We start from the raw sequence: 21,547 nt of genomic DNA on the forward strand, positions 1-21,547 counted from the left end.
ACGCATACGCATACGCATATAATGCAGGCATAGCGACACGGGAGACATGCACAAAACTCTGTGCAGATACTAACCGTGCGTAGGAAACCACTACGACTGCAGCTGCATTCACAATGTACAACCGCTATCAATGAATTATGACCGATATGCATTAACATCCCGATTTACCCTAATCGAAACCCATAATCCTTACTTACAGTTGCCACATATGTGACTGTTGTTTGATAACGTGACACACATAATGTATCCTTTACGATTTTCACTAAAATAAGCAAATGACGGTTAAAACAAGCCGCCGAAATGAGATTGACACAAAGGAATTTCATTGATTTACTACACACGAAAGAAAAAAAACGCCGGTTGACTCGCGACGGTAGGCTTGCACACGAAATCGAAGCCAATACCAAACACCGCATGGCAACGGATTTATGTCATTTTCTTCTCGAATTTACAGACATTTCACTCAGGGCAGAGTAAACGAGGAATAAATGATAATCTGATTGTATACTCACTTCCGTATGCTTACACATCAGGCGAGGAATTGTGAAACGAACAAGGGGAAAAACTTGAGAAGGACTCCACATTGACTCCTTTGAGGGATAATCGTTGAGAAAAACGCATGAGCAGAAAATGCGAAGGAAGATGATAGACGTGCTCGTTTATCCCTATTCTTCACTGTGTGTATGTCTGTGTGTGCGTTTCTGCGTGTGTGTGCGCGCGAACGCACTTTCGAGTGCGGAAGTAATTGCTGCGCGCCCTTATTATGTGTACGTGTGTGTACAGTGACCACTACAGTGACGTGACGACATGGCACACACGAGTTACCTGTTCCAATGTGCAGTACAGAAAAAACACGATATATCCGCGAACGCTTGTGTAGTTTGGCGCGCGCGTACTAGCTTCTCCACGCGATACGCAGGTCTAGGGATGTGAAAAGGTGGTGCCGCAGCGCAGATTTGGGGGGGGGGGGGGGGGGGGGGGGGAGGGATTAAAATATTGCCCATAATGGTTGCAAGATTGGTTTCGCCTCAATTGCGTCATCTCGAGGAACTCGTCACATTACCAAAATGAATGTTTCATGCAACTGTGCCAGGTCATAGACGTCACTCAGTATTTTCGGCGGAAACTATTTATTTATAAGATGTCGGCATCTACAAGTAATTTGCATAGATGCAGCAGCTAGCAGAAAGGTCAACGTGGATGATCGAGATCAATACGCATGGCAGTGTCATTCTTACTCACGGTAGTGACTCACTACAGAAACGCACGCTGTCACGGAGATGCCTAATATTTAGTCGGTGTTGCTAGCTGAGTTTAGACCCGACTTTAGAGCACTTCCATTTACTATTTCTATTTCTACTTCTATGGTCTATCCTAATAAAATAATAACAATCAATGAAACAAATATGAAAACAAATAGATGCAAAACTTCGGCATTCGGCATCAGACAAAAGCAAAGAAGGGAAATTTCGAGAGTAGATTCTTTCAATTATTTTTTTTTTTACTAGACACCATATTAAAAAAAAATAGGAACAAAACACGGTACAACCAAATTTATAAAAGAAAGAAAAAGTTTGTGTTGTTTAGGTCTCAACAGGACTCTGACACAACTTACCTCTCTACGTGAAGCATGAGAAGAAGAAGAAGAAGAAGAAAAAAAAAACACCTGAATTCATTGCATTGTACTCAAGTAAATAATGAAATATTTCAGGAAATATCGACTGCAAGATAGTTCAATGGTCCTACCAAACTCAACAAGTGGATAAACAAAAATAATGTTGCAAGCATTAAGAGTTGTTGGAGGCTAATATTTTGTTACAAAATCATCCGTTCATTTCATAATATGACACAATAGAGAAACACATTAATTGTCACTTAGTATTTATTGAAATTCCAAATTTTCGGGGGCCTCCTCCTTCGTCAGGGATGAAAATGCTAAGCTATCTTCACAGTGATATATTACAATACACACATGTTTATTTACTTATTATTATACTGTATAGAGAGAGAGAGAGTGAGAGAGAGGGGGGGAGAGCTGATCATGGATGGACAGATAGTATAAAGAAAGAACAAAAACAGGGCTGCCAACTCTCTCTCATTGAGAGTGAGACTCACTCATTTTGGTCCTTTCTCACTCTAAAACTTTATTTCATTTGCATGCACTTCTATTGATCTCACTCATTTTGACTCCTAAATTATAGCATTGGCCTATGGGAGTCTCACTCTCAACTGGTTTCCAATGTTGGCAGCCCTGCAAAAATAGATAAAATAAACAGACAGATGGATAGACAGAAAATACATGCAAAGACATTGTCATTTCTATAGCTTCAAGGCTTCCTTTGATGTTAATACATGAGTATTACAATCTATAAAAATCTACAATCAGGTTTACTATTTTATTGCCCGTGACAAAGCCCGAGTTTTTGCCAAACCTTTGAATCGTATACGTCATGTACTGGAGTTTTGTAATCGACAGTTGTGGATCGATAGATGGCGCTGTTCAAAAAACATGTGAAGGAAAATGGAAAGTGTATAGAGACGGTTGCACCGGCAAATTTCACACTGGGCAGCTGTTATGAGCTTAAATTATTTATAATTTCGGGGATGAACATACGTCCTTGAGAATTCTTAGGTTCATTGCATATAGACGCTATACATTTTGATCTCTCTTTTTTTTTTTGCCCAAAATGTTGGTACAAATCTGTCGAGTTTTTTAAAGCCTGTAACCCTTGTGAATTGCTACAATGATTACAAGGTTACTATGGTAGTGACTTCAAAATGCTGTAGCCGCTATTTGGTTTGTTGCTTACTGATGCCGTGGTAACTGCCAACCCCTTTATAAAGTATGTCCCAGATCAGGCAACTTTCGTAAAGATGTATGCCATATTTCCAGGGCGTCTGAGTTGGCTCAGTCGGCTCAGTCGGTATAGCGCGTCTGCCTCACGATCACGCGGCCCGGGTTCGAACCCCCTGCCACAAGTAGGGAGAATTGTTGAAAATCTGTGTGTGAAAATGGCGTTTTCTTGCATCTAAAACACCACTATTTTTGGTATAGAGGTCATTGCCATAAATAGAAAAAAAAATAAAATTACAAGTTTTAAAAAAAAAAGATAAGATAAAAAAAAAATGGTCCCCGGATTTTTTTTTTTTTTTTTTTTTTTTTTGGGGGGGGGGGGTTGCAACCCCCCCCCCCCCCCCCTCTAGATCCGCTTCTGGGCGTGTATGAGAGATTAACAAATCATGCACGTAAAAGATCCCGCTTCATTCATTCATCGCAAGAGCTGCAGGATGTTTAACCCGGTGAAGTGGTCCCACCTCACATCCAACTGGACCCCAATGGAAGACCAGCTTAACGTATAGCTGCATATGGGCTATCCAGCCATCTTCTCAGATGGAAATGAACAAACAAACATATTCAGTTTTACAGCGTGTCTTTGGTTCACAAGCATCAATAAAGAGGGATAGATCCATCATAATTCTTTATTACACTGTAAGGTTCCTTATTCCTAAACAGATTCCATATAACTAGATGTGCGTTAATCTAAAATGAAAAGGGGCTCGCTAATTATATTGCCCATCTGTGGCGTTATTCCTCGTATGAGGTTCGTTACTCCGAATCTTCGCTAAATGCGCACACCTGTCCATTATCATTCACCTCGAATTAACGAATACGATAACTTAAAGGGATGGTACAGTATTGGTGGAGATGAGAATTGGGCTTTTAACTTTTTGCAAAGATACCAAGAAAACACTTAATATGATATAGTACAGAACATACCATTTTAAGAGGAATTCAAAGTTTGTTTGTTTTTGTTTTTTTGATGAAAATCGGGTTTGGAATGACTGAAACATCCAAAAACAAAGTAAAACAAAGCGATCGTAATACAGTGTGGGTCTCACACTTTACTAGAATCGCTCTTTTTTGGATATCTCAGCCGTTTCAAAACCAATTTTCATCAAATTAACGTTAAATTCCTCATAGAATTACATGCTCTTTCATATTTCATAAGAGGTTTCTCATTATCTCACCAAAATATGTCAGAAACCTGAAATTAGGTCTCAACCAAAACTATACGATCCCTTTAAGGATAAGGGATGTATTTCGGCACTTTTTTTTTTAAACAAAACACTTTGCATACTGGGTAGAAATGCATTCTTTAACCATGATGCATAACAAGATTTTAGCTATACATGTATATTGTATAGCTGCCCATACTATTATCGCAGAGACTAATATAATCACTGCACAATAGTACATGCAATCATGATGATGATAAAGACGCAAGTCATTCTGGCTAAAAACAAAAATAATAGCAAAGTATGAAATCATCAAAGTGCTCTCATGAAAATTGCAGAACATCGAAAATCTTTGGGATTGATGTCGACGTCGTCGTCGTCGTTGGCGTCGTCGTTTTTGTTGTTGTTGTTGTTGTTTTTGCTTTTACTGCCATTGGGCGTTATTCCGAAGGTTCGTTAATCCGAAACACACAAATTCCCTATACCTAGAGGTTCGTTAATCCGAAAATGAAAAAGGGTTCGTTAATCCGAACATTATTGTGGCGTTATTCCGAAGGTTCGTTATTTCGAAGGTTCGTTAATCCGAAAATGAAATAGGATTCGCTATTCCGAAGGCTCGTTTATCCGAAAATGAAATAGGATTCGTTGTTCCGAAGGTTCGTTGATTCGAAATGAAAAGGGTGCGTAACGAACCTTATAGGAATAACGAGCTTTGTGTCATTTGCGGATTAACGAACCTTCGGAATAACGAACCGTATTTCATTTTCGGATTACGACTACACCTTCGGAATAACAAACCTTATCACATTTTCGGATTAACGAACCTTCGAAATAACGAATCTTCGGAATAACGAACCTTCGGAATAACGAACCTTCGGACTAAAGAACCTGTGACCCTGTTCTCACTTGTTTGAAAAGATGAAAAGATTTTATTTTCTGCATTTCATATTTTTTTTCAGAATAACAAAAGTAACAAAGGCAGGTTCAATTACACAAATACAATTCTGAAAATTATTGACATATTACATAGTAAGTCATATTTTGTATGTAAAGACAAATGAAACGTTAAATAACATACAAAATGTTTATATGGCCAATAATGACTTGATTCACAGTACAATATATAATATATACATATGATGCAGAGGGCCGCCGTTATAAGCCGTGCTTGAACAGACGGACAGCCAGAGTTAAATTACCATTTTTTATTGTAGTACTTGAACACTAATACAGATGGGCCATGTTAAAGTGCGTGTAAATCCAGTTTTATACAATTACTTGGTAAACAGGAGTGGTGCCTGTGAGTGCGTGTGCAGGTGATGAAGCGCGAAAGTGTTGATGGTCAGCACTTCTAAGAAAATGATTGGATATGTTATAATATGGGCGAAGGGTCAAGCAGCAAAGTAAAAGAAAAGGAAAAGGGGGTGTCACAAAATGTCATCGTCACAAAATGTCACAAAATGTCATTGTCACAAAATGCCATCGTCGGGCGCAGGTATTAATAGTCTCTTGAAAGCAGCTCTGACAAGCTTTTCTCTAAATCTTTCTCTAAATCCCACATGTTATCATAATGCGCCTGCATAGCTATGTAAATAATGTCATTATTTTTTTATAAATGGGGAATTCCTTCCAAACATGAATTCATCAACTGTACAAAGACTGAGTCTTGTTCTCAGTTGAATTTGAGATAAATCTTACAGAGTAAAAAGTTGATCATGATGACAAATTGTAAAAGGCTACATAAGCCCTTATTATGTATAAAAAGCACACACACGCGGCTACAACAGCATTAGAACTAATGTGAAATTTTAAAGGAAAGCTCACAAAACTTCCTTGTTCAATATGGGACATTAAAGAGATTATTAGTCTAAAAAAAAGTAGAATTTTATACGCATGAAGACTTGATCACAGTCTTATGAAAATTAGGGAAGCTATGAAAGTTTGTTGAAGTTTTGCTAAATTTCACCATGGTATAACAGAAAACAGTCGATATGAATAATCTAACAGTAATTAAAAATAATTTTATTGCCTCAGTACTTACCAAACACTTTGTGTAATAATATCTTGAAATACAGTGATGTAGTAATGTTCTCCCAGCTGATTATGCCTATATCTCAACTTCCAATATATCTGACTCATGATCATTTTCTTCGCGAACTTGCAACTGATTGACAAAATAATATATTATTGCTCTACATCAGCGTAAAGAAGCACCGAATTAATTAGTGTTTAGACTCGAGAAGGATTCAAACTGACGACCTCCTCACCGTCGGACAGAATGAGGCATCTAAAGTCTCCGCCAAACATCCAGTGCTTGTTCTGATCCTAATGGCAAGCAGTCAGTGGCGTATCTAGGGAAAACGGCGCCCGGGGCAAGCACGAAAATTGCGCCCCTAATTTCTGAAAAAGTGTTCAACCCCAACCCCATCCCGGTAGCGTTTTTAGCTCACCTGAGCCAAAGGCTCAAGTGAGCTATTGCGATCGCCCTTCGTCCGGCGTCCGTCGTGCGTCGTGCGTCGTCCGTCGTCCGTCGTCCGTCGTCCGTCGTCCGTCGTGCGTCGTCCGTCGTGCGTAAACTTTTACATTTTCATCTTCTTCTTGAAAACCCCAAGACCGATTTTCATCAAACTTGGCAGGTAGCATCCCTAGGGGGTTAGGAACTCAATTTGTTAAAATGGGCACCATGCCCCACCCAGGGGGCCCCCAGGGGGGCCCACACCCCCCAAAATTAAGGAATCTGTAAAAATCTTCTTCTCTAGAACCAGAAGTGATAGAGCTAAGTTAATACTATGAGTTAGTACATTGATGACTGTAGTTTCAAGTTTGTTCATGGCAGAATCAGGGGTGCCCCCCTTGGGACCCAGGGGAGGGGGGTGGGGAGGGGTCCTAATGGGGCCTAAATTGTACATTTTCATCTTCTTCTTGAGAACCCCATGACCAATTTTCACCAAACTTGGCAGGTAGCATCCCTAGGGGGTTAGGATCTCAATTTGTTAAAATGGGCACCATGCCCCACCCAGGGGCCCCAGGGGGGGGGCCAAACCCCCCAAAATGAAGGAATCTTTAAAAATCTTCTCTAGAATCAGAAGTTATAGAGCTAAGATAATACTATGAGTGAGTACATTAATGACTGTAGTTTCAAGTTTGTTCATAGCAAATCCAGGGGTGCCCCTCTTGGGGGCAGGGGGGGGGGGGGGGGTTGGGAAGGTCCAAATGGGGGCCTGAATTGTACATTTTCATCTTCTTCCTGAAAACCTCATGATGGATTTTCATCAAACTTGGCAGGTAGCATCCCTAGGGGGTCAGGATCTCAATTTATCAAAATGGGCACCATGCCCCACCCAGAGGGCCCCAGGGGGCCCCCAATCCCCCCAAATTAAGGAATCTTTAAAAATTTCGGTCCTTATTGTACATTTTCATCTTCTACTTGAGAAGCCTGGTCAAATTTTAGTAGAGCTGTAAATAATTTAGATTAGTGACTGCGTGAAAGGTGAACTTGCGATACTCAGGTGAGCGCTAGACCCGCGGGTCTCTTGTTTTTTTTTAAGACGGCACAGATTGGGGCATGGCGCGTGTTAAACCTATGGGAAAAACGTTGGGTTAGGGTTTTTGGTTATGGTTAGGGTTAGGGTTAGGGTTGGGGTTAGGGTTAGGGTTAGGGTTAGGGTTAGGGTTAGGGTTTGATGGTTAGGGTTAGGATTAGGATGAGGGTTAGGTTTAGGGATAGGGTCCCCGATAGATTTTTAGTTTCCCCAATCTGTGCCGTCTAAAAAAAAACACGCATCCCGGTATAGGGACTTTAAACAAGGTCCACATGATGCTTTTTCAAGCACTTAAAAGGGATCTTTTGAGGGTGATTTAAATGTAATAAATTTTGATAGATTTTGGCGAGCGAGCGAGCCGAAAATTTTTGTATTTCAGCTTACAAAACATGGAATTCTTGTCATTTTTTGCTTATTAAATCTCACAATTATAGTGACTACCTTATAGATAACGATCTATACCAACAAAGTGAGGACTTGAAAAAATACCCTAAATTAGTACGAGCGAGTGAGCCGAATTTGTATATTTCTGCGTCATCATTACGTTTTTTCTTATCTTTTTTTATTTTTTTTTTGCGCCCCCCTCCCCCGTATGTTCGAAACCGTTGGCGTCCTCTTTTGATAAAATCGGCGATCGCTTCCGAACGAATGAAATTGCAGACGCTGCTCCGTGTAACATTTTTCCTGCTAAATATAAAATGACATGAGTGAACACAATAGACATTGTCATTTTGTCCGCGTCATCGTCACGTTTTGTTCTTATCTTCTCTTTTTTTATACAAATTTTGGCGAGCGAGCGCAGCGAGCGAGCCGAAAATTTTTGTATTTCAGCTTACAAAACATGAAACTCTTGTCATTTTTTGCTTATTAAATCTTACAATTCTAATCAAGATAATAGTGACGGCCTTATAGATAACGATTTATACCAACAAACCGAGGACTTGAAAAAATAATCTATATTAGTACGAGCGAGTGAGCCGAAATTTGTATATTTCCGCGTCATCATTACGTTTTGTTATTATCTTGTTTGATTCGGTTTTTTTGCGCCCCCCCCCCCCGTATGTTCGAAACCGTTGGCGCCTTCTTTTGATCCAATTGGCGATCGCTTCAGAACGAAAGAAATTGCAGCCGCTGCTCCGTGAAACATTTTGCCTGCTAAATATAAAATTACATGTGTGAACACAATAGACACTGTCATTTTGTCATCATAATTTTTTTGTTCTTACCTTCTTTTTTATATAAATTTTGACCAGCGAGCGCAGCGAGCGAGCCGAAAATTTTTGTATTTCAGCTCACAGAACATGGAATTTTTGTGTGAACACAATAAACATTGTCATTTTGTCCGCGTCATCATGTTTAGTTTATATCTTGTTTGATTTGGTTTTCTGCCCCCCCCCCCCCCCTCCACCATTCTTTCCCCCCCCCCCCCCTTTCCGGGTGAGTTTTTTTTTTTCCCTTCTTTTTCTTCTTTTCTTTTTTCTTCTTCTTTTTCTTTTTGGCGTTTTTTTTGCGCCCCCAAGGAGTGGCGCCCGGGGCACGTGCCCCCCTTGCCCCCCCCCCTAGATACGCCACTGCAAGCAGTGGGTTCTGTATATCATTTTATTCAGAGTAATGAAATTACGTCGATTATTTACGTTGATGCAGGGCGATTTGTCAATCAGTTGCCACAAAAACAACTCGACGCAAGAATTTCATTGATCTGAATATGAAGAGTTTGTTCGCAAAAACCGATAAGTCCATTTTTGAAAATTTTGAAGTACGGTCTCTGTCATAAAGTACAAATTGATACCTTATAAATGATATATTGGTCACTACATTATAAAGGTACATTTTTGAAGTTATGGTCAAAAGAAGCAAAAATTTTCTTACTATTCTCTTTATTTTTCTTGACCTTTAATCGCAAATATTTATGTATAAACACACTATATATTTATGTATAAACACACTATATATTTATGTATATATATGAAGAGTTTGTTCGCAAAAACCGATAAGTCCATATTTGCCAAATGGAGATATTTGCGATTAAAGGTCAAGAAAAATAAAGAGAATATTAAGAAATATTTTGCTTCTTTTGATCATAACTTCAGAAATGTACCTTTATATGTAGTGACCAATATATCATTTAAAAGGTATTATTTTGTACTTTATGACAGAGACCGTACTTCAAAATCTTCAAAAATGGACTTATCGGTTTTTGCAAACAAACTCTTCATATATATATATATATATATATATATATATATATATATATGCATAATATAATATATATATTTATGTATAATATAATATTTATGTATATTTATATATAAACATACTATATATTTATGTATAAATCCCATATTTATGTATAAACACACTCGAAATTTATTACCATTTTTTCATAATACCCTAGTAACCAATGACCATATTCATTTATACCCTACTCGTCGTTCCCATGACTTTCCGAAGTAATCCGAAGCTTTTACTTGCTCAAAAGTCAATTAGACATCAAGGTCCGGATACATGGAACACTCTTCCTGAGGAGTTGAAACAGTGTGCCTCCTTGTTTTCATTTAAAGCAAACTTAAAGAAGTATATTTTATTACAGTATACTTCAAATACGAACTAAAAACAAACAAATTATACAATTAATGTTGATCTCCCGATAACAACAACGCATGTCGTCCCCTCTTTCAGTAAACCAATTTTATTATTCTAAATTCCAGCCTATCTGCCATTGTGCACCTTCAAGCACCTGCACACACATTCACCACCACCACCATCACACACTAGAGTTTATTTTCCCCTGCTACTTTCGCAGCAGAATTTATATCGTTACGAATCTAGATACGTCCTTATCTTTTCCTCGGGCCGGCCATCTTTTCAAGCAATGCTTATAATGGCGGCCCTCTGCATAATCGTTTCTTAACTATAAATGCTATTCTTATCACTGCTGCATAGACATGCATATTGTATATTATATTTCTTTCATATCGTTGTTTATGCAAGTCAAAAGACTGTGTTAAATTTATTTTATATATTTCCTACATGTTCATGATTATGTACTTATATGTATCGTTATTTATACAAGTCAAACGACTCTGCGTTGAATTTACTTTGTATACTTCCTGCATCTTCATGAGTATGTAACTTATGTATATTGATTTGCAGAAAATAAAGTATCTATCAAACAAACAAATATCTTCATTATATTTGGCAAATCTTATCGGTTTTTGCGAACAAACTCTTCATATATTGAAGGTATTGAGCTAGGAATTATGGTATTACGTTTTACATTTTTTTTTTTAATACAGAAGAAAGGGTTTTCATCATTAAGATTTTTGTTCTTTTTTGTTGTTTTAGTGTAAAAGATCATGTTATTGTCATTATCATTATCCTATAAAACTTTAGGACCTACACCTGGGCCCGGCACCTGGGAGGAGAACAGCGGACACGGTGAGTAAAGCATCTTGTCCGAAGATGCAGGCTACAGTCACGTGGATGTCATGTACTAAATGCCTCTTAGTGCATGTGGATATCCATTGTGCCACTCAGTGGCCCCATCAATAAAACACTATTGGCAAGCCTGATTAAAAAAGAAAAAGAAAAAAAGATATATCACAAAACAATTAAGCATGCAAATCTAATCAAACAATGGGTTGTTTGAAGGTTTGCATGGTGAAGTTAATTAGGAAGAAAGATTTGCGGTGACACCATGTGTATGTAGTCCTTAACCGGATCGTTGTTTGGAAGAAGAGCCTAGAAAGAGGAGAAACGAAGAGGGAAGCGACATATGGGGGTTGTAAGGAGGGCAAAAAGTGAATTAGAGTGGGAGACAGCAATGGGCTGGAAGTTGAAGTTGCACTAGTGGAGACAGTAGAGAAAGGAACACAGAGAGTGGTAAGGAAGAATAGTGTGAGAATCAAGTAAGATGTTCGGACATCGTTAGAAGGGGAAAGATGAAATAGAAGGGAAGAGGAAGAGGAAGGAGTTGAATGTTGGAGAATCATGGAGATAGGGGAGAGCAGTGAAGATTCATGAAACCAAGAGGAGAACGAAGTCGGCGAACAGTGTGGCTATGGAATGCGAATCAATGGAGAAAGGACGAATAATAGAAATACGAAGGGGTAAGTAGAGGAGAGGTGAGAATATGCGGAGAGAAGGGAGAGAGAGAGAGAGAGAGAGGGGGGGGGGCAATGAATCAAACAATATTGTTGAGAGCGTACACGTGCAAATTATACACATCACTTTACCCGTAAGCAGTCCAAACATCCCGATTCGGCTATCACCTCGGGCATGTTAGACTGTTCCAAATTAGATAGGCCAAGTGATAATACTTATACTTAAACAACTTTAAAAGTGGTACTGTGGGGGTAATGTGATTTACAAACAGACATACTTGTATTAAGTTTTACGACGGAATACTGTTACGACTGTCACAATGGTAGGTAAATTGAAGGGCGCCATCTTGCGAAGCTGTCGCGACAATACATAGTTGTACGTTTACAACACACACAAAACAAAAGCATGTCGCGGTGCCTTTGATGAAGACTATCTCGAACACGTCTTTCGCCCGTGCATCAGCAGTGTAGTGTGTGAGCGAGTCAACAGCACGGCCGCACGTTTGGATATGGCGCGCCATTTGTCCAATAATTACGATAAACTTCGAGTTCATCGCCGAAAAACTAAGGGTGCGTTTATAAGATTTTTTTTGTTCTTTTTTTTTACAATTCCTCTACATTGTTCAGTGATTGTGTTATTCTAATCAAGTTAATTGTTGTAAATAGTGTGATTCTGTATAATTTTTCAATAAAACATAAAAAAAGATTTTTTTTTTTCTAGCCAGAAACAGTGCTTTGAAACACTTTGAAACACTGTTTCTGGCAAAACAGTGTTTCTAGCAAGAAAAAAAATCTTATAAAGATAGCCTTCTCTGATCTCGAAAAATGTAATATGATATTTGTGATTGAAAGCCGAATGAATAGTAATAATAATAATAATAATAATAATGATAATAGCCGTAACTTGAAACAGTGTTTTGAAATACTGTTATGAAATGCACAAAATAGTGCGTTTCAAAACAGTGTTTCTGTAGAAACAATGTTTTAAAAATCTTATAAACCCGACCGCGATCTCAAACACTGTTTAAATGACGTCCCAATGCCCTGCGCGCGCCTTGTTTGACCTTTTGCTGAGGAACAAACTGCGCAGAATGAGCTGCGCAATGGCACAGTCTGAGCGAGAGCCCCAACACGCTCGAGGAAAAAATCTTATAAACCAGGGAGGTGGTCCCAACTCCCTGTATTAATGCTGTCCTGACAAAACCATGTTTCAAATCAGTGTTCCGAATCAGCGTTTCAAAACAGTGTTCTCGGCACGCAAAATCTTATAAACGCGGCCTAAGTTTATCAGTCGATAAACCAAGTTTTTCGAGAGAAACTGTGTTTCTCGAGCGATTAACTTACGTTATCGATAAACTTTATTTATCAACTGATACACGCATTGCAGTTTATCGAGCGAAAAACTACGTTTATCACGATAAAGTTAGTTTTTTTTTCGCTCGATAAACAGTGTTTCTCTTGAAAAACTTAGTTTAGCGACTGATAAACTAGGTTTTTTGTTCGATAAACGTACCTTATCGATTGATAAACTGAGTTTTTCGGCAATGAATTAGGTTTTTTGCTCGATAAGCACAGTTTCTCTCAAAAAAGTTATAGTTTATCAATACATGGGCGTACATACTCGAGCACGCCCATGATATTTTATCATGGCTACTACTAAAACACTGATCAGTTCAGTGCTTATTTACGTCGATGTAGGGCAATTTGTCAATCATTTGCAATGAAAACATCTCGACGGAAGAATTTCATGAATTTGAATATTCAAGCCTTGTCAGTAATGGGCGCTTTGTGATTAGCGTTGCCACTGCTCCTGTGCTGTATTACCAGCTCCAGGCATTATAGGACACTGATAGTTGCATTGCGGGTTGAGTAATGCAATGGACGTCATTCAACGATCATTTTGCTCGTTGTTTCGCAGCCAGAGGGAGAGGAGCTACCAGATCCAGGGCCCAATTTCATAAAGAGTTGATATGATAGTAACTCTTGCTGGAATGGCAATTGTCATGGTAACAACAAGAATTCAGCTTCCTGATTGGCTGTTGCTATTGGAAGCTGCCATTCCAGCAAAAGTTGCTATCATAACATCTTTTATGAAAATGGGGCCCAGGACTTCGAGATTTTTCATGTAGGATGTTTGCCGTCGCGACTAGTAACTGGTAATGGGTACTTGTACTTGTGTAGTCGCAAGTCTGCGTTAATGTTTGCTGAACTCCACGTCCTAATCCTGCAGCTAATTCCAAACAATCACCTCCTTTCACCAAAGCTGAAATAACCATGATTATCGATAAACTTAGTTTTTCGCTTGATAAACAGAGTTTATCGTAAAACTTACATGTGTGTAGTTGTTCTATAGATAAAAGTTTATCGAAAAACTCTGTTTATCAAGCGATGAATTTAGTTTATTAAGCGAAACACAAGGATTCTTGTTAAACTCTGTTTATCAAGTGAAAAACTATATTTATTGTGATAAACTTAGCTTTTCTCTCGATAAACAGAGTTTCTCTCGAAAAACTAAGTTTATCATCATAAAACAAAGTTTTCGGCGATAAACTCGGTTATCGAAATTATTGGGTAAATGGCGCGCCATATACGAGGTATTTCGATACGTTGGGCACGGACGCATCAGCGAAGCGTAGCCCACTGCAGCAGCTCCACTGGCAGCTTGTACGTGCCTCGCCTTGCCTCCAGAGCCTGCGGTAGCTAGTGTACGTCGTCCTGTGTGTGTTGCCCGCGCCGCCGCCCGAGCGAAAAGTGTACGGTACTAGGCTTCGACTCGACGTGTCACAATACAGTATAAGTGAACCTTGGAGATGAGTTCCAACGTGAACAGGAAGTAGCTACATATCTCTTCAAATTATCGGATATCTTATTGCTCATTAGTGCAATCGCTTATGTGGACATCATGCCGGATACCATCACCGTCGCCGAATTCGTGGCCGAGGCCACGGAAGACATCAGCTCTCCAACAACGTCGAATTTCGTCGCCCGAATGGGAGCTTGTCGAAATGCTGTTTCCTCGTTAGAAGAGGTGCGGTAGTTATCGTACTGTACTGTATTTGATTTGCTCTATTTTCCGATTCCCACGATATTGACTGAACAGTAATGCTACCGTTACACACATTGTCACAGCTATGTTTATGGTTCTACGACTTGATAGAAACAAGGCCCTATATTGACACTCTGCTTTTGTTGACATGAAACAATTAATGTTCAACAAAGAGGAAAGGAAGAATGTCATTTCCCCACAGTTTTATTACTTTTAACGTTCTACTCCCTACTTTTGTAGATCTAAGTAACAATAACATTAGCTGGCAGAACTGGTCGGGTCGGGTCGGGTCGATTCACTAATCGTGCTAATCACAGTTCTCGCTCTTTGATTTTGCTCTTTGATTTTGCTCTGCTGGGGTGCCTTGCCCTTGATTTGTGCAAGCCCCTGTTAGGCCACTTAGGGGCTTAACAATAATAGTTTAATAGACACAGTAGGCTACATTGATTGCTCGTGATAATTTCTTCAATGAGTTGATAATAGCGGCTAGCCCTAATATCATGCTAAAGAAAGTGGTTATTAGTACATAAAACATAGTATTAGTAAACTAGTAGATAATAGGCCTACTTTATGACTACACCGGTATTCACTATAGGAGTATAGATTCTAGTATAACGACTAGAATGTTCTATATCCGTATCAAATGCCAGGGTGTGGAAACATTCGTAGGCATGATATCTACAACTGTACCTTCTTGTCACAAGTCAGTTGTAATATTACTACATGTATTAAAGTATAGAAGTAACCGTTAGAACATCATGAAATTCCTAGAGTTCGGCACTCTACCTACGTGTGCTACAGTCTACTGTCTAGTCTATCTGTATAGTAAGTGTAGAAAAACTTAGACTTCGTTAGATCTAGATCTAATATAACTTACTTCATACTTGTGGAATGGCTTGCCTCTGGCTCTAGTAGGTAACCCTGGCGCAGAGCGCTATTAACCAGCCGACTCAGTACGTGTTGGGGTCGCTAGATACAGCGCCCCAGGGTTAGCCTCTAGGCTGACAACACTGTATTTTCTGTACATGAAAATGTTGTTTTTGCAAGGGTTTGTGATTTTCGCAAATTTCACGAATCACCGAACGTTGCCAGTGTTGGACTGCAAATTTAACAACACGCGAAAATGTCGCCGTTCGCTACGGTACAGTCATTCCTCATATGTGTAGTGCACTTGTACACTTGTACAGTGTATGATAGCTGCGGTGTCAGTTCGCAAAAACTACATCTTGCAAAAATGTCTGTGACCAATGTCTCCAGTGATGTTCTTTCACCACAGTAATAGTGAGGTGTGGCCTTCAACCTTGTAATTCAAGATACAGCACCTGCACCAAGGTTCGACCTCCCGTGCTATTAAAGGTTCGACAACGTGTGCAAAAGCGTAGGGCCTGGATAGGTTTCCACAAGTACAATGTAGCAGGTGGTCAAATTTTGGGTGTCGTTGTGGTCGAATTATGGGCAGCTTGCAGGGCTGCCAACTCTCACGCATTGAGAGTGAGACTCAGGCATTTTGGTCCTTTCTCACTCTGAAACTTTATTTCATTTGCGTTCATTTCTATTGATCTCACTCATTTTGACTCCTAAATTATAGCATTGGCCTATGGGAGTCTCACTCTCAACTAGTTTCCAGTGTTGGCAGCCCTGCATTAATTCTTTTTTTTGTGTGTGATTGTAATGACAAATTTACATCCAAGCAGTCTATTTCATGAACAAAAAAAAATCTTGAGTGAAATTGAAAAAATTTGAGGTAGAAAGTATAGACTTTCATTTTTTTGCTTTTATAAAGGGTATCTCAATGAAAGTGTGTCGGTCCTTGTCAGACGCCATGCAAAGCACAACACAGTGTCTGGTTGGGCCATCCTAATAGCAGCTTATCCATTACATGCAAAAGAGGGAAGTGTTATGCCCCTTTCATGCGTACCAAATTTCACCTGAGATTCTCGAAGATCTGCTCGGGTGATGTTGTAGCATGAAAGGTATCGTGGGTAAAATGCTGCGTGACTTTTCAGAAATCTCACCCTCGAACTGTCCCTGGTAAACTAGTGGATGTCCCTGAGATCTCATACAGGTGAAGTTGTAGCATGAATGAGCTTTGCGGTAAAACTCTTGGGTGAAAAGTGGAGGGCAGCATGCAAATTGTACCAACAACGTCTTGCGAGCTGTTTGCGCATGTGCCACGTGTAGCGTTTCCTTGCACTGCGAAAGAGCGGGAGAGAGAAATTGAAGAGGGAGCTCAGTTGCTGGGATGAAAGAAATTTCTTGCGGGTGTTTCCCATAATTTGGATCCTTGTTGAATCACTTGGATGATCATCCGAGTGACTTGCGTGGTAACAGAGCTACCAAGTCTCACGCATTCTGCGTGAGACTCAAGCATTTAGGGGCCGTCTCACGATCTCACGCATGGCACCCATTTTTCTCACGGATCGGGCGAAGTCTGCAAGTTGGGCCTATAATAATGAGCAGAACTCAAAAGATTAAAGTGATAGTTGCAATTGTATATATATTTTCTTTTGTCTTTCAAAGGGCAAGTCCAAGATATCGCGCACCTTACGTATGGGACATTCAGAGATTTCAAACCTCTGAAAAGTAATGAAGGAGCACTTGGATTTTATTGTTTATCATCAGGAGGACTGGTATCCCTGAGAAGAATATTGTGTTTAAGTTTGATGTCATTTGACCTTGGGTTAATGGTTTTATTAAGAAAAATATGCCAACTTACGTATGGGACCAGAGAAAAACTGGATTTTTCAAAATAAAGTTTGAACTGAAAATTCTCTGAAAGTACCTTACTGATCAAGTTCTGTTTGGAAGTGAAGAAAGGTACAATACTGAAGTATCTTTCAGCAAAGTTTCACTGCAAAAGAATAAAGCATATTTTCATGAAGTTGGTTTAATTAACGAAAGTACACCTTACGTATGGGACATGGCTCAACTTACGTATGGGACATTTGTCTTTAGTGCACAAATGCATTCATGGGAATGACTTTAAATTTCCCCATAGTATCATATTCAGTTCCACAAATCATGCTACAACATGTAACAAATGAAATAGACTTCTAAGTGGGAACTTTCCCAGTTCAGGTACCTAGCAAAAGCTAAAATAAAACAAATAAAAGTAATTACCAATTTACAATTAAATGTCTTAGTTTGGATTCCGTCATGCATTAACACTGTCCTCATGATGTCTACACATACAGATATAGTATACTGACACTCTATTTTTAGCCCATTTGTAATTACTCTAGTCAATATTTTTTCATCAAATGAAAAAAAAAAATTAGCGAATTCTAGCTTGTGACCTTGATATAGCATACATGTACATGTACAATAACTAATTTGTAGTCTTGATAATTTCAACTTTAGAATCAAATGTCATGTACAATGTAATTTGCAAATACAGTTTGAAGTGGGTACTTTCAGTAGCTCTAGGCTTACCTTGCAAGTTGTCTAAGTTTTTATAAAGCTTTATAATTGTTTGAAATGCAGCACAAAACACAACAACAAGAGTACTTCATTTTGCTCTGTAATCATCATGTTTTGCCATGTGAATTTTAGCTGAACTGCAAAATCAATCAAATTTTAGTGAAAGTTTTAGATTTTAAGGAGATAGAAGAATGTATGTACCAATGCTGTTTTTTTTTTTTCAAATTGCTTGGCTTCGTGTCTATGAAACCAAAGACGACAAAATTTGTGTTACTTTGTACATACATACATGCTTGTGTAGTGATACAGGAAAGATTATCATTTGCACATTCAAATCTAGATTTGAAACACTTAAGTAACTCACTGATCTGCAAATTACAATTTTGAATAAATTCTAATAACCTCATTTGATCATACACTACCAGATTGCAATGTATGTTGATAATTGTGTAGATGTGGGGTACAAAGTAAGTATGAGTTGATGAAGGTGTCTCAGAGCACATCTGTCTCTTCAAACACAAAATAGAAAAGAAAATTGAATTCCCTATTTGTTTGTGTAATTTGTGTTTTTAGCACTCCAACCACAGAACCAGTATTGATATTGTGGTTTATAGCAAATGTAAACTATAGTCTTCATTTTACAGGATTTTCAGAAATCATGTTCATGACCTTGATAAGTCATGACATATTCTGAGGGTGAGCAGTTGAAATATTAGCAATCATATCAAAATAAAAAGTATTCTCATAGGGTTTTTCCTTTGCTATCAACTCTAGTAATGACAAAGTTACCTGCTCACACCTTAAGTGATTTTTCTTTTTAGTAAGACCTATAATGTTGTCATTGATGCGCGCTATAAGCACAATTGTTTTGATTTCGCTTTTGAGGCTGTACAACCTGTGGTACATGCTGAACAGTGTACTGCACCTAAAATGACACTCAGAGAATCCCATTCTTGGACAAAGTCATTTTGTAGAGAGGTAAAGTTGAAAATGATAACTGAATTAAGAAAATGTCCAATATCAAAATGTTAACGGGGAATGTTAATTTAAGACCAGCTGCACAGCCTGTAATGAAAATAAGAAAATACAAGTTTAAATGAATATTCTTTACAGTGTATTTTCCTTTCTTAATCATAGAATGACTCAGTAATGCTGTTCTTACACTCTCCCTGAGGTCAAATGAGTAGGAGAGGCAGATATATAGACATATCCTTCAGAGTAGGTGCAAAGATAACCATTAACCAAACAAATGTAAGGACATATAGCATCCATGTCAAAACGTGGTTTTCCCATTCACTTTGCATGTAATGTCCCATACGTAAGGCATTTGTCCCATACGTAAGCAAACTTTAATTAGTTATAAGATGAAGGACTAATTAAATTTCCTCATTTAGTTTTGCTAATCTGGAGTTGAAATGAATAAATTAGAACTTCCTAAAGTATGATTGGTCAATGTTACAAATCTTTAGAAAAAACTTAAAAAAACATACTCAAATCCTTACGTATGGGACACTATGTTCTGGGAAAGTGCATAATTTGCATAATTAATGTGCTGACCTTGTCTTACCAATTGCAGATTATACTAACTCATACAGGGGTCATGTCCATAAAGGAACTAGGTCAAGGACAAATTCAACTGATTTTAGATGAATATTTATAATTTGTCCCATACGTAAGGTTTGTTTTTGATTTATGCAAATCAAGGCCATATTTCTTGCATAAATTTGCATAATTCAATATTTTCTTTGCTGGAAATATATGATTTAACTCTTTGACTACAACATGATATCAATAACTTTTTGATAAAATCAAGATGAATTTTGAGCATCTGAGGGGACATTATCTTGGACTTGCCCCAAAATAAGTAAAAAATAGTCTATTAAGTAAGCACCTGATCGCAACATTAAGAGCTAAAAATTTAAAAAAGCTCCCTACCGTGGGAGGCCACAGGTGGGAAAAACCCCTCCCACATCCTCGCTCTCGCGCACATTCGCTCGCCGAGATGCAGAGTCATGAAAATCTCACTCATAAAAATTGTTTGAACTTGGCATCCCTGTGGTAAGGGCATCAAAACTGTGCTGTTGCTAGTACCAAGTGGGTCATAACATTTGTTAGGACAAAAAAGAAAAAAAAGAATAAGGAGAGAAAAATCAGGAAGTGTACACAATACAATGTGTGCACATTGTTGCAGCTCCTAGGCAGTACTGGACCAATCATGTGCTATGTTAGTGTGTCATTAAACAAGGACAGTACAAGGCTCATAACATGGTAATACAAGTACTAACTACAAGTGTACGTGGTACTAGTACTAGAAACTACAAGTGTACTAACTACAAATGTGCAATACTTGTATGATGACCTGTTCATGTTGACTGGATCATGCATGAAGAAGAAAAAAGAAAGAAAGAATATAAGTTGATTGATTGATCTCACTTTGAAGTGATGTTCAAGTACAAGACCATCAATCATATCATCTCTACACTACAAACCTGGAATATACTTACTCAGTAGTTCTGCTTTGCAATACTAACTACGTGTAGCTATGAAAGCATTGTTCCCTTTAAACATAATATCAAGTACGATGGTAAGTCAGAGCGATTATTCATATTGCTTACAAGTATGATGTTTGATGACTACCTTGGTACTTGAGTTTGACAATCTCCTTATGTATGCATACAAATGATAAATCAGGGCTGCCAACTCTCACTCATTGAGAGTGAGACTCACTCATTTTGGTCCTTTCTCACTCTAAAACTTTATTTCATTTGCATGCATTTCTATTGATCTCACTCATTTTGACTCCGAAATTATAGCATTGGCCTATGGGAGTCTCACTCTCGAGTAGTTTCCAATGTTGGCAGCCCTGGATAAATACGAAGATGATAAACCATTGCTCTGTAATTCTATCTGTAACCTGGTTTAGACCTACAATATTAGGCCTGGTCCAAACTCAGTCCCATTATAAAGCCTAACAACATCCCATTGCCTAACTCCCTTGCCTGAATCAAGGTTGCAGACGAGTATTAGGGTGTGTTTATGCTCAATTTGCGAAGGCAAAACGCTGATTCAAAATGCCGTTCACGGGAGCACTGTTTATGCTCACTTTCTTCGAGCCTCGGAAAGAGCGTTTGCGATTGCTTCGCTGACCTCAGCAGAGGCAGGTCAAATTGGGGCGCGCGCTGCGATCGGTGGCCTAGCCTGGGAGAGCAGCTGGGAAAGACATGCGTTCACAGTACAAATGTACATGGGAAAACTGCTCAGGCCAGGGTAACTGGCTGGCCGGGCGCGCGCTTTTTCACGTGAACCGGAAAGGCGTTTAGATGACGTCACTCTAAGCGCGTTTAGAAACGCTGTTGCGTTTATGCTTCCCCGTCAAATGTGATTAGTCAGAAACGTTGATCGTAATCGCACCTTTTTGT

At 38.8% G+C, this 21,547-nt stretch overlaps 2 protein-coding genes across 2 annotated transcripts in view; one reads left to right on the top strand and one right to left on the bottom strand.

The window, feature by feature from the left end:
• Positions 1–642, bottom strand: part of LOC140239572 (protein tyrosine phosphatase type IVA 1-like) — a 41,794-nt gene extending 41,152 nt beyond the window's left edge. Inside the window, exon 1 of the mRNA XM_072319402.1 lies at positions 513–642. The gene's annotated coding sequence lies outside the window, so the exon portion shown is untranslated. The remainder of the gene's footprint in view (positions 1–512) is intronic.
• A 13,837-nt stretch (positions 643–14,479) lies between these two features.
• The window catches only part of LOC140240304 (arf-GAP with SH3 domain, ANK repeat and PH domain-containing protein 1-like), a 128,708-nt gene continuing 121,640 nt past the window's right edge, over positions 14,480–21,547 (top strand). The window contains exon 1 of the mRNA XM_072320088.1: positions 14,480–14,690. Coding sequence (XP_072176189.1) covers positions 14,565–14,690 — 126 coding nt within the window. The 5' untranslated portion in view covers positions 14,480–14,564. The remainder of the gene's footprint in view (positions 14,691–21,547) is intronic.

Source organism: Diadema setosum, chromosome 16 (genome assembly GCF_964275005.1).
Source record: "Diadema setosum chromosome 16, eeDiaSeto1, whole genome shotgun sequence".
Classification (NCBI taxonomy): Eukaryota; Metazoa; Echinodermata; class Echinoidea; order Diadematoida; family Diadematidae; genus Diadema; species Diadema setosum.